Raw genomic sequence first — 14224 nt, forward strand, 5'->3', positions numbered from 1 at the left:
CTTTCATGGTTCAAAGCAGTAGTCATTTACTATAATGTATGAGCACTGTCTCTGAACTATAAAAGTTGAATTTATAACCGAATTAACAGTTTACCTGTGTTCTGTTGCTCCTCACTGGTCGTCACTGCCCTGCCACTCCTGCTCTGGGCTGTAGGAGCTCTGTCTGCTGCCTCCATCTCCCCCTGCTGGGGTGAAGGCACAGTTATGATAGTGATGTGTGGCCTTGGGTTTTCAGCACTCATGGGGGATGGCCGGCGTCTCCTGGTTCTTTCTTCTCTGCCTCTGGCTCTCCCTGTTTTCCCTTTAAGGCACTGCGGATAAGTGTGCTTTGCTACAGATGCAGCAATTCGAGACCAGCATGTCTGCTTGTTTCATCCCCCACCCCACTTCTTTTCTCTTTCTTTCTGTCCCTTTTTTTGTCTGTTCCTCTTTTTCCTTCTATCTTTTGCCAACCTGGCCTTCTCCTCCTGCCTGCTCCAGCATAATATCCAAACAGATAATAATAAAAATAATAAATAAATACAATAAAAATATGAATAAGAGGAGCCTACAGAGAGTCCATAGTGCTTCTCTTTGAAAAGCAAATGTGTTTGGCACAGTAAAGCAATCAGATCATGATTCTACAAACTACAAGTGTTGCATATGGCAGGTGTTTAAAAAAGATAATGTGCTGATCTGAATTTCCTTTAATACAAATAAATCATTTAACAAACATAAATACATTTATATTAGCCCAGTATTTTCATATTTCACAAATGTTCGATTTTTTTTAGTGTAATCATGAACCTTAAAAAAAAACCCACACATCAATGCAACAGATTCAAAAAGAAATCACTGAAACATTGAAAGTGTTGCAGCTTCAATCCTCTTCCTCGGTCATCTCCATGGATACATCATGTTTGTTACCTGTGGGCAGAGTTGAGAAATCAGGATGGAGAACTGAAGTGGATGATTGGTGTATGTGTTGAAATCTAGATAAGAGAGTGTACCTCATTTCCTGCTGCAGCAGATCAACAGCAGTAGGATGGTAGAGATGAAGTATGGACAGAAAACCAGCAGGTGGCAGAAGAGTCTTAGTACAGACACAGAGGGTGAACGAGGACGAAGAGAGGAAGAGGCCGAAGGCTCAGTATTACCAGTGGGCGAGGGTGAGGGTGAAGGAGTGTACATTATGGTTGTGTGAGGGGGAGGAGGAGGAGGAGGCTCTGCAAGAGACATGATGAAGATGGTTCAGTTTATTATCAGGTCAGCAGTTTAGTTTATGCTTGTGAATGAATGCTTTTCTTATTTTAAGTTTCTCACTTCCTGGAGTAAAGAGAGAGAAGAGGGATTTGTTTTAGAATTTTTTTTGCCCCCGACTCATATCTTTACAGCAGGAGTGATGTCGCTGCTCTGACCTTTGACCTTCAGCCTGCTTTGAGGAGACTGATGAATAGCAGTAGAACACGAGTAGAGCCCTTCATCAGACTGCTGCACATTATGGAGAATCAGTTTTCCTTCAGGTCCATCTCCAAGTTTGACTTCATCTTTGAAGAAATACGATTTTTTTGCTGAACCATTTCTGGTTTTGCAGAGCAGAGTGACATTACTTCCTGTGTTCACTGGAAGTGCCGGGATCTCCAGGATCAATTGTTTTTCTGACCAGCAGAGACAAACAGAGTCATTTAGAGACAGAGGTCCACAAAGCAGAGTCATACAGAGACAGCAAGACAGATGGGAACAGATCGCTTTCTGTACCTGAAACAGCGATGGAGACTTCATCGCTCTTCTGTCCAGATGAGTTTTCACACCAGAAACTTCCACCAGATGAGACGGAAAGATCCAGAACACAGAAGGAATTATTAACCCTTCTAAAGTCTGCAGCTGCTCCACAGCCCTCAGTGGATACTCCTCTGGTCCTGTTTACTGTCCATCCATCAGCTGTCTGACCATCATCGACACAACTCAGGGAGACATAACGGTCTCCTTTAAAGAACTGCTGATGGTTTGGGCTGACATACAGAGAGACTGGAGGACAGACAGAAACACAGACAGAGTAAATGTATTTGTATTATTGGTCGAGTGCCACTGAATAATTTCACTTCCATAAACTCACCTGCAGAAACAGTCGGTGCAGACAGCAGCAGCACACACACACCTGCAACATGAAGACAGTCACTAAAGGTCAAAGGTCAGAGAGAGAGGAGTCTAAGTAAATTTTAGCAGCTATTAAAATTGCTGTGGGTAATAATACATCTGTGGGATGACCCCAACGATCATGGTGAGGTTTTCTTCTCGAGTCATCTTTTTTCCCCTCGCTTATTTATTCATTAGTTATTATTACTCTCTGGCTCTTCCACAGCGTGTCTTTTTTCCTGTCTCCTTCCCCACACTTGCTCATAGACGGTCATCTGATGTTTTCTCAGTATAATTGAAGAACCTTCATCTTACAATGTAAAGCACCTTGATGTGACTGTTCTTGTGTTTTGGAGCTGTATACATTAGATTTTATTGAACTGTATTGACATTTAGTTATTATTTCACAAGAATACACTTTGCTGGCACAGTTAAGCCCTGATAACCTCACTGTTTATGTTGTACACACTTTACCCAGTTTGAACTGGACATGATCAGAGAAGCACAGCAGTTAAACAGTACAATAACAGTTTAATAATTCAGTTAAAACTTGTAAGGAAACAGAAATTAGGGTCAAGTTTTGGCATTAGATGTGGGAGTTATCAATGTTAAATGTTTTTTAAATCAGATAAAAATACTCTGCAGGTTAGTGCAGGATAAACAGGTTAGTTTGCTGTACTGTGTGATGGGACACATTGGCTGTGATGCTCATGGTCTAGTATAAAGTTAGTATGTATAAACAGTATACTTCCAGTGTAGAGGATGGACACCTCAGGAAACATCCACTTTCATCTTGATAGATTTAGTTGTGTAAATCCACAAAGAGCAGTAAACCTCAGAGCAGCAGCAGGTCAGCTGATCACAGCCTTTACATTTATAAAATCTACCGTAGCTCTCAATAGAAATTATTGTAAGTTATGATTCTTTTCTGCACACTGAGACATTTCAACCGATTTTAGGGTCCTCCCACCTGCTGTATCTCACTTTAACCCCTGACTGTACACAATTTCTGTTTAGAGGCAAAGTCACCCTCTACAAAGTAGGAACAGAAAACAGAGCTAATTTTTATTTTCATGTTCACCTTAACTGACTCAAGCTGAGAATATTTATCAGAATTAAAATTTAGACTAAAATCAAGTTTGTATTCCCATCTACTAATATTATTTTATTATTACCTTAATATAGCAAGGTTTGGTTAGCTTTGCACGAAAATAGCTCTAAAAAGAATGAGTACTTTTTGACTTTTACTTGAGTAAAGAAGTTGAATCAGTACTTCAGCTTTTACTAGAATATTTTTAATACTAGTATCTTTACTTCTACTTAAGCACAGAATGTCTCTACTTTTGCCACCTCTGGTCACTTTCATAATCACAAATATAGTTTCATTTTTACTTTTACTTTTTTCCTTTTTGAGCAGGGGCATAATTTCCAGGGAGGTTAGGGGGGTTATTACCCCCCCAGTAAACAGACCCAACCAATATAACCCCCCCAATAAAATTATAAATTATCTTGCATAAATAGGCTGTTGATTTTCTTTACTCGTTTCAGGTATTACCAGCAAAATAGTTGCATGTTTAATCATCTAGGAATTTACCCAGATTTCTGTTCAGCACAAAGTTACGCCGATGTTTTTGAGTGTGCACTGTGGTTTCCATTAGCTTCTGTTGTTTTCTAACATCTTTCTTTATTATTTTTTTCAGTCATCTAAAATGTTTCATATCTAGGTTTAATTAACTGTAAAAAGCTTGATGTTAAAAGTCTTCAGAAAGTCCTGACCCTTGTCTTAGATAAGCTTCTTCCCTGTCGGTGAAAGCTTACCAAATCCGATTCACATGTTTTCTGTTTTTTTCCTTAAGGTCAAACTTTCACTTCATTTTTTTCAGACCTTACATCTTTCCTTGTGACTGTAATGACCAAAGTTACAACATTTGTCTTAACAAAAACTGTCTTTCGTCTAACTTCGGTTTAATACTTAACTGAATTCTTACATAATTTTGCTCATACAAACACAACTAAAACAAATACAAACACAACTTTGTATATCCCAACAACAAAGTCGTTTCTTTCACCTTCCTATAACATGTGAGTCCGGTAAAGTATGACTTAACACAGCAGCCTAATTGATGACATCACCAAGTCACTAGGTGCTGGAAAATTTTATCCATCTATTCATTCTAATCGACTTATCCATTTTAGGGTTGTGGGAGTGCTGGAGCCTATACCAGCCTATACAGGCAATTTAGAATCACCAGTTAACCCCATGCATGCCCTTTGATGGTAGGACAATCTGGAGTACTCGGAGAGAACCCACAAAACATGGAGAACACACAAACTCCACACAGAAAGACCCCGTCAGATGGCTGATTCAAATGCATGACCTTCTTGCTGTGAGGCAACAGTATAACAGTGACAGAAATGTATAAAATAGAAGATAAAATGTGCCTCTTAAAGTTATAGTGAATGTTAGATGTTTTTCAAAGCAGTATTAACTAAAAATAAACAGATATTTCTGTGTTTTAGAGACAGAGTGACCCTCAAACTCAAACAGATAGTATGAGAGAGAAATTCAACTAATCTCGAGGAGACTTTAATCTGTCTCTGAAATTATGTGTTTTCCGTTATTCATATGTGCTGGATCTATATTGAATTAATTAATAAATGACTAAGATAGAAGCTCTGTGTTTGACTCACCGAGTAGCAGAGAGACAGATGAAGTTTTCATGGTGTCTTAATGAAGATTTAACTCCACACTGAGCAGATAAACAACTTCAGCCTTCCCACTTCCCTGTTAGCACATCTAGGGATTTACTGGTTGGACTCTAAAGACTTTTATTTCCTCCTCTCTGTGACCTCAGTATCAGTGCTCCATGTTAAAGGTTCTCTCAGTTCCTTAAATGTCTCAGGAGGACAGCGCTATCCTTTAGAAGTGGGAAGCATCACATTCATCTGTGTGATCATTTCTCCCAGGCTGCCAGATTTATTCTCCTTCAAATACACACCAGTCCAGAGAACAATAGAAGATGATATGAAACACTGGAGGAATCTCCCACTATCAACCATCAAAATTAAAATCATTTGTTGGACCACATTAGTCTTGATACAGCCTCTGCTGCCACATTAGATCAATCTCTCTCTTGTTATTGTAGTTGTTGTCAGGGTGTATGGGCTAAGCGTGTCCGGGGGTTGATACAGGGGCTGTGGTCTTGGCCAGCCCTGGCGCAAGGGCCTTTGGTGCATGCGTGGAACTGGTCTCTTTAGAACAGCACGCATCAACACCACATATGTGGGCGGAGTGAGGCATAGGGTCTTCTCAAAACCACGCTCTCTGTTGGTCATCTTGGGCAGGGGGCGAGGAGGAGAAGCTGGCCGTCTGATCAGGGTCTGGGCTTTTGGGCTTCCCTGCTGCTGGAGGACCGGGGCGTTCTGCTTGTCTCCACCCCAGAGTAAAGCGAACCATCTCCTGTGTCAGGGGGCAAATTGCCCCTCTGGGCGTGCTGGTGCCTGGACCTGGGATTATAGCGTATATATGCATTCAGTTCTCCATCACTCCACCTCTATTAGAACATCTTAGGCTCCCCCAGGTGTGGGGGCCTATTTACCCCCACCACACTACCTGCCAGTGGCCTGTGCCCCCACCCACCTCGGACTGATTTGGTAGATGGACCGATTCTTACATAAAGTCTACTCTAACTGAGCACTCAAAGTGCTTTATACAACATGCCACATTCACAAGCATTTTTTCTATGCTTTAAATGCTTTCTAGCTAACATACACACACATTCATACTCCGACGGATGCATCAGAGAGCAACTTGGGGTTAGTATCTTGTTAGGATATTTGGCATGCAGACTTTAGGAGCCAGCCCGGGGTTTAGTCTGCTAGGGCGTAGCCGGCTGCCTGCAGAGCCTGCGGGGTTGTTGCTGCAGCCCCCTGAAGCTTCTGCACTATTGGTGACCCCCTTCCAGGTCCTCCTGGGGCTCTTGTGCTCTGGGGGACCTATGGAAGTCTGGGGTCTGGGTCTCCTCCGTGCCTGCTTTATGTCCTGGGGGGCAGGGCTGGGGCTCCCCACACCTACCATTAAATACTTAAATGGAGAAACCTTATTAGCACAAACACACACAGGTTTGCACAGAAGTATTCACACAGCTGTCTAAACAGGTACTTACAAATGCACACTGTCTTGGTCGGCTGCTGCCTCTAAACATGTCATGTGTCATTTATACTGTGTGCTGCTCAGTAACATTTAATATTTATTATTTACTGCTACGCATGTTGGTTGTCTCTGTGGTTTCCCTGCTGTTTTGTTTTTTTTGCTTGGTTTTTTTCAGTGTTTCTCTCTCTCTCTCTCTATCCCTCTTCTTCTCTATTTTTCTCTCCCTCTTCTTAATTTTCTCCCCAACTTCTCTTTCTCTCTTCTTTCCTATTGTCTATTCGGGCTGTAATAACTCAAAATAAAAAAATGTTTATAAAAGTTGAATAAAGTACGCATATCAAGTGGACTAGTATAGCAAAAGCAATAATGCTCCACTTGGACATTTTGTTTAACCTTCAGACAACAATTCTGATCGCTACACTGCCGGAGAGGACAGGCAAAAAAGAACAAATAAAAGAAAAAGAAAGAAGTCAGCATCAAATGCATTATTATACTTTAACCAGAAAAAGTTTTATTCCTTAAAACATAAACAAATTAATTGTTAAGCTTTATTATCCACAGCAGTTTCCCTTGTATTAAAAATTAGTCAATAATACAACAAGTCAAAATTTCAGAGAGTGGATATCCAGTGTGGTTGTCTCAGGCACACAAAGCTTCTGCTTACAAGGAGCAACTAACCAGAAAATGAACGCGCAATCTTAAAAGAAGAGGAAGTAACATGGCTCATTTCAGACAGAGCTGAGGTCAACACCAGTGCCCACCAAAACTGTGAAACAACTGCAGAAGAGCTGCTGTTCCAGGAAGCATTTAAATCCACTGTTTTTTATTTAATTTGGAATAAAATTTTTCTCTTTGAAGCTTTATTTCAGAATATCAGTGAGCAGACCACATAAACACTAACTTATCTTTTACACAAAACCCCAAACAGGAATAATCACAAATCACACATTCATTTCCAAAATGCAGAGAGAAGACATGCATCCACTCAAAACTCTGTTACATATCTGAGCATTATGTGTCAAGCAGTCAAATCAGTCACTAAATGCAAACATACCAGCCTTGCTTATAGATTGTTGTTCTTAAATTTCAATGAGCTTAAACTCTTTGGTGGAAATAAAGCGAGGCTCTCTTGGTAAGAGAAAGAAAGTCAAACAGGAGGATAAACAGGAGATTGAAAAGATGTCGAAGAGTGAGCAGCTCGTTTGGGTGCAGGTCAGCCACAAACACAAACTATAGGTATTGTTGAAGCTTTCGTTCACTTTTAGTCAATGTAAAAGGTTTTTCATTAGAATTTATCTGGATGCTCTCACATAAAGATATTTAATCCATTTTGAAGGTTTGTGCTCACTTTGCACCATGTTTCTCTTTTAAAGATTTTAATTATTTTGGCCTTGAGTGCTTCAGCTTCAGCTAACATGCACATTAACAGATATGAGAATTTCCTTCTTGCATCTATGTAATGTAGATAAAATCACATATCTTATAATGATGTTAATCGTAAACTAATCTTCTGTATAACCCTGACGTCTGTGTGGGACACACAGCAGAACACAGAACATTATTTAGCGTCAGCCCTCCGTGTGTTCATGAAGAAGCCGCTCCTCTGCTACGCGTGTGAATGTGAGCGGGCTGTGTGAGGGTATAGGTGTTCATGAAACTCAACCTGTCCACCATATTGTTTCACTTCATCTATAAACACGAGTAAATTTAGCTGAAGGCTGAACCGCACTACCTCATATCTAATCAATTATCTTTTTACCTGGAACTAATCACAAGCATATAATTTAATATCATCGAGAACCCATCACATAAAACTTTCTAAGTCCATTTCTGTGTCTGTCCTCAACGAAGCACCAACACGATTCCCTCAGTAAGAGCTCTGCTCACGTTTATTCCCTGAGGCTCTAAAACCGCACCCACACTGAAGCTCACCTTTCATTTTCTGTGAGCAGATAACATCAGACATGTTCACAAAATAGTTACCAGTGAAGAAGATGAAGGTCCTCAGGTTGAGCTCCATGCTTCTGTTTCACTGTCAGAGCTCAGAAACCTTCAGGAAACCCGTTCACATCACCTCTGAGTGCAGCTTAAAGCTTCAAATATCCGCAGCATCAGAAATCAGCACCACACTAACACAGCTTCCTGTGTGACCTCACAGTGGGTAAAATGTCAGGCTCACTTATCACTGCTTTAATAACCTCTGAGAAAAATGAACTGCATTATCTGAACATGTGTTATTTTTAATATTTATTTCTTTAGCACATAAACACATTTTTACACTGAAACAGAAAAAGATTGTCTGCTGCCATCCATGAACCTCTGCGAGGCCCCAGGAGAAGACAACAGACCTTTAAATGCTTTGAATCCATCACAACTTTTAACTTTACAAGACTTTAAATGCTTTACAAGAAACTGAAGTTCATACTGTATGGTTATTGTATTTATGATCACCTGTGTCAGTATGCAGTATAAAGACATTATATGAATGTAAAGTTTTAATACTTGAAAATATATCTCATAAATTCATAAATTCAAACCCTTTAATATTCATAAGGGTCAAATATTTAGGAATACTTTCTCTTTCAGGGTTTAAAAACGAACCCTTTTATATAAACGTGCATTTGTTTCATATTTCCTGAAAGGAGGCTGACTTGTTCTGCAGAATCTTAACCAGCTTCTTGATGTTGTCACTTTAAATGGTTTTCAGACACATTTCAACATTTGCTGGAGGAGGTTGTGTGAATCAGACCTTTGGTTGCCCATCAACATTTACAGGCAGCATTTAATAAAGCTGTGACACAGCTGCTCATTTCTACAGTGCATCTGGAAACACAGACTCCACCGATATCTGACTACCAGGAAGCAAATGCAACTTTCTAGATTCTCCTTCACCCCCTAGATGATCGTTTGAGTCTCGTTCTGTTAAAATTCTGCTCAAAGTTCTTCTTCCACACTTTAAAAGGAGTGCTGTTAAAAGGAGATTGGCTTATCACTGTGTGCTGTAGAGTCTTTACCTTACCATGAAAACACCTTGAGAAGAGCATTGTTGTGAAGTGTTGTCATATAAATCAAACTGAATTGTTATTTAATCTTTTTTTCCATAAAGTAATCATATTTGTGGCTGAAGCAGGTCGTTAACTGCAGGTTAAGTTTGTGGGAATAGAAAAGAAATAACAGTTCGCTCACTGCAGAACTCCAGTTTCCTTATTTATTGCATCTTCTCAGACATTTCAGGCACACCTACTGTTCATCAGTATTAAGGTTTGTCCAAATTCAGGGGCAGCAGCCATCATGAAGCACAGGGCAGTACCATCTTAAATCAACTGTGATAGGTCACATGACCAATAGGAATAATATCCAATCAGAACAATGTCTTATGTCAGACAAACAGGTGATAAACCATCTATAAGTGATACATATTGCCTTTACTTGAGTGAGAAAAGGGCAAACGGGAAGAAAGAACAAGAAAAGAAATGGAAAAACGATTAAAAAAAGAAAAGAAAGAAAATGAAAATCCTCATTCAGATTGACTAGTTTTTCTCAGTGCTCCCCAACTTTCCCATAGCTCAATCTCACTTTTCTACTGGAAAAGCCAAAAAAGCAGCTGACCTGAGGACGGGCTCCTCATCCTCACTTCTGCTTTTCAGATCGTCATCTGTTCTGACCGCACTCACTCATAGTCATTTCAACACCATCAACACTGAACCTACAAAAACACAGTGCAGCGTGTTTAAACCACATCAGGATCTTATATACTCACTCTGTGATCCCTCTTTAACATTAAAAAGCTGGGTAACGGTCAGACAGCATCAGGTGACCCTGCGCATCTGTATTTGTTCTATACAGAGTATAAAAACACAGGTGGACAGTGAGACTAACAGACTGACACTGGGTCATCCACAGCAAATAAAAGCAAATATTTACAGAAATATCAATTTAAAAAAGGAAAAAACAAATGCTTTGGTTCAGTTCATCGGCTTAATTCAGTTTTCCATAAAGCAAGATTGCAAAGAACATCACTGAACAGACTAACAAGACTACAGATGGTGAGACTTTTTGATGTCTTTAACTGTCAAAATAAGGAGAGTAAATAGTGGTGAGGACATGTATTGTAGTGGCTGTAAAAGTAAAGGATGTTAGCAACGATAACCTGTAATTTTGTGGTTTTGGAAGAAATCCATTTTCTTTTAGGTCTCCTAAACGTCTCCCACCAAGTTTCAGAATTAAGGTTCTTATTAAATAATTAATTGAAAATAAAAATAAAAAAGAGCGATCGTGGCTCAAGAGTTGGGAGTTCGCCTTGTAATTGGAAGGTTGCCGGTTCGAGCCCAGGCTTGGACAGTCTTGGTCGTTGTGTCCTTGGGCAAGACACTTCACCCATTGCCTACTGGTGGTGGTCAGAGGGCCCGGTGGCGCCAGTGTCCGGCAGCCTCGCCTCTGTCAGTGCGCCCCAGGGTGGCTGTGGCTACAATGTAGCTTGCCATCACCAGTGTGTGAATGTGTGTGTGAATGGGTGGTTGACTGGATATGTAAAGCGCTTTGCGGTCCTTAGGGACTAGTAAAGGGCTATATAAATACAGGCCATTTACCAAAAAGAAAAAAAAAGGTAATTAGTCGATCACAAATGAAAAAATATTTTACAGAAGTCGTCCATCTGTTTTAGAAAATTTTGTATTCTTCCAAAACCAGGAACACAAAACTACAGACAAGTCAGAAAACAACATTGTCGTGCAGATAAAACATAACATGTTTCAATGAGTTGTGTTAGATTTTAGCAGTAATTTAGAGAAATGTCGCGTATTCTTATGCCAGCATCGTCCTCTTTGGGAACGAACAGCTTTGAGCAGAGAGTTTGGGACCTCCCAGTCACCTCTCCACAAGGGTGCAGACCCCTCTCATTTTAGGTTTTCTGCAGCACTGGGATTAAAGGTATTACAGAAATACAAATACAAAGAAAATGTTGTGATTTCCTCCAAAACTGTTTGTTTTGAAGCTTTTGTCCATGTCTCTGCCCTAAATCTGCATTTTGTTCTACTCATGATCATTGACTGAATATTTTCTCTTTGCACTGTGACAACCAGCTCACAGGCCTTAACAATGGTGTGTGGTGCGTGGTTAGCACCACTGCCTCACAGCAAGAAAGTCCTGGGTTTGAAGCCACTGGCCAGCTGAGGTCAGCAAACTTTGTCCATCTACTCACGTGCATGACAATAACCTGTCATGACAATAAGCCAAAGAATTAAAATAAATAGAAAAAATAAATAAGCAATATAACTTCATAAGGACATACCTAATAGAAACTATAATCCAGCATATTGAAAACAGTTCAGCGCAGGAGGTCAGAACAGTGTAGTGCAATTATAACAGTGGATGTGAAAAAAGATTAAGGTCCCTTAAAAAAGGAGAAATAATGAGCAGACGAAACGTGCTGCCATTCAGCTGATCAGTTTGGTCAGAAAGGCAAGCTTATACAGTCATTATTGCAGTCCCATGGTAGGCACTCTGCTGCCCTCTCCTGTCCACAGTGGTACACATTTACTTGAAACACCAAATTTGGAGGACTTGGTGAGACTCATAACACAAAAGTGTGAAATGTGTTTGTTCGAATGAATTAAATTAAAAGGATCTTATTTTCACACTAAATACAACAAATAGCAGGCTAATAGCTTTGGAGGGTGTGAAGACGAGGCCACTGCAGTGCAGCAGCCCCCATGAAGCAGCAGGCCAGAATAATATAAGAGAGTGTGCTCATAAACAGATAACATCTCTCCCAGGCTGTGGTGCCAGTGTGCCTTAAGACATATACGATGATTGCAGCAGTAAAACGCATGAATGACTATCACCCGTTAGCTCTGAACCCGATAGTCATGGCCCACTTACAGAACAACATCAACACAGGAGAAAGCCACAAACCCGCTCTGCTATTCATGGAAGCAGCAGAGGTGGAACCACAGAACCACAGAATCACTGGTAACGATTGCTAACACCATTTGTTTTTACAGCCACTTCTGATTCTCCTTATCGCTCCTTTTTTCAGTGTTTGCTTTCTTTTGCTGTAGTTGATCCAATGTCAGTCTGTTACTTTCACTGTCTGTCTCTGTCTTAATTGACAGGATCTCTTTTTCTGAACATAACAAACCAAGTTCTTTGGTTCAGGTGGGTTTAAAAAACATCACAATGTGTTCAGTGTTGATGATGGGTTCCTAAAACAGATGTGAAGATCTGAAAAGCAGAAATGAGGTACAGAAGTTGTTGCTCGGCTCAGTTTCATATTCATGGTGTGGTGAAGTTATTCAGTCCACAGAAACAGTGTTACTCACACTTTAGATCTTACTTCTGTTGTTTCTGTAACCTGCTATGTTTACACCTGCATTTGTGTAGCGTTTGCATGGATACGGTTTGTCAGCTGCCATTTTCTTCTTCTTTTTTTCTTTTTTCCTTCTTCTCTTCTTTCTCAGAGAGGCCCACAGCCATTCATGCTCACATTCACACCTACAGTCAATTTAGAAGCAGCAGTTATCCTTATATACATGTCTTTGGACTGGGGGAGGAAGACTGAGCACCTGGAGGGAACCAACACACACACAGGACCAGGAAGAAGAAGATGGGAAACTCCACAGCAGAAGAACTCAAATTCAAACAGGAAACTGTTGTGTCACTCTCACGGTTTTTTCAGTCCTTATCAATTATTTGGGAGAATGAGGAGAACACAATAACACAATAAACAGTAGATATAAAAAACTTTGACTATAAAAACATTCACAGAAACCCAAGTATAAACTAGAAGGTCAGTGTTTGCACAGCACAACCTGCAGCTGAATCCAGTGCCACCAATATAACTTTAATTCTACTGTGAACACCTGGCGTATATTTTGAAGGTTGCTGCTCAGTAAATGTTAAAATCAAGCCTCTACTGGTTGAATGAGTCATGCTTTCAACAAATGCAGACATTTCAGTATTCAGTATAAAACTGGAAAGAAAAAGTGTTTATGACGTGTAGTGGGAATAAAGAATGACTCCTAATAACACGTCTGTGTCATTGTGACCCTGTTTTCTGTAAGTGTGATCACGGAACTGAAAGAGGCAAGTTTTAACCCACCATTAAACACTCGACTGAAACTATGAAGGAGAAAATAGGTGACTTTTAATGAACTGACTCCATATCAGTATACGTTTATTCATATTTAAATGTTAAATGTAGAATAGAATAGAATAGAATAGAATAGAATAGAATAGACCTTTATTGTCATTGTACATGTACAACGAAATTATGGGTGATCCAAGCCAGCTGTGCAGGAATAAATAACAAAGAGGAGAAATACATACGATAATGTATTTCTGTATGTAAGTAAATGTATGGTTAGTGTAGACCTGGAAACTGTGTAAGGAAATGAATAGCGTTCAACACAATCAGAACAGAGTCCTGCACATGCAATAACTAACTGTAACAACTGTGGAGGAAGCCACATGGCAAAAAGAGATAAATGCCCAGCATATGGCAGTAATGTCATAAATGCAAAAAATGGAATCACTTCCAGAAATGCTGCAAGTCATCACAAACAAGGGGATTTAAAAAGAGATCTGTAAACAGTGTTGTGATGCAAGCGCCCAGCAGTGATGAGGAAATGTTCTTTGTGAATGGGGTCAATGTAGACTCTGTGAATCCCGGTTTTCTGTACAGGAATGACATATTCACGGCTGTGCACATTAATAGAAAACCAATAGAGCGGTGCTAAATGTAATGACATTCCAGCCGTTCTTTTTGTACAACTGAAACAAGATGGAAAACTCCTGCCATCACAGAAAACCAAACTGGAGGCATATGGAGGTGAGGAAATCAAACAGCTGGCACAGCTAAACGCTCGTGTCACTCTGGAGGCAAGGAATACCCTCTGCAATTCTTTGTAGTGGATCAAGATGTACAACCTCTACATTAAAATTCAGATGACATTAGAC

At 40.1% G+C, this 14224-nt stretch overlaps 1 protein-coding gene across 2 annotated transcripts; it reads right to left on the bottom strand.

Moving 5' to 3' along the window:
• Positions 1-671: 671 nt before the first annotated feature.
• On the bottom strand, positions 672-4956 carry LOC100712069 (uncharacterized). 2 transcript variants are annotated; one of them, XM_003459796.5, is made up of 6 exons: positions 4807-4955; positions 2096-2137; positions 1738-2007; positions 1398-1637; positions 990-1205; positions 672-906 (listed from the first exon to the last, which is right to left on the bottom strand). In XM_003459796.5, exons 1-5 carry the CDS (start codon positions 4835-4837, stop codon positions 991-993), a joined length of 798 nt encoding a protein of 265 aa, XP_003459844.2. In that variant the 5' UTR covers positions 4838-4955; the 3' UTR covers positions 672-906; position 990. The 2 variants fall into 2 exon arrangements, with proteins under 2 accessions (XP_003459844.2, XP_013122878.2); XM_013267424.3 differs by lacking the exon at positions 672-906 and having other exon boundaries at positions 987-1205; positions 4807-4956.
• Between the last annotated feature and the right edge of the window lie 9268 nt (positions 4957-14224).

This window comes from Oreochromis niloticus, linkage group LG18 (assembly GCF_001858045.2).
Source record: "Oreochromis niloticus isolate F11D_XX linkage group LG18, O_niloticus_UMD_NMBU, whole genome shotgun sequence".
NCBI lineage: Eukaryota > Metazoa > Chordata > Actinopteri > Cichliformes > Cichlidae > Oreochromis > Oreochromis niloticus.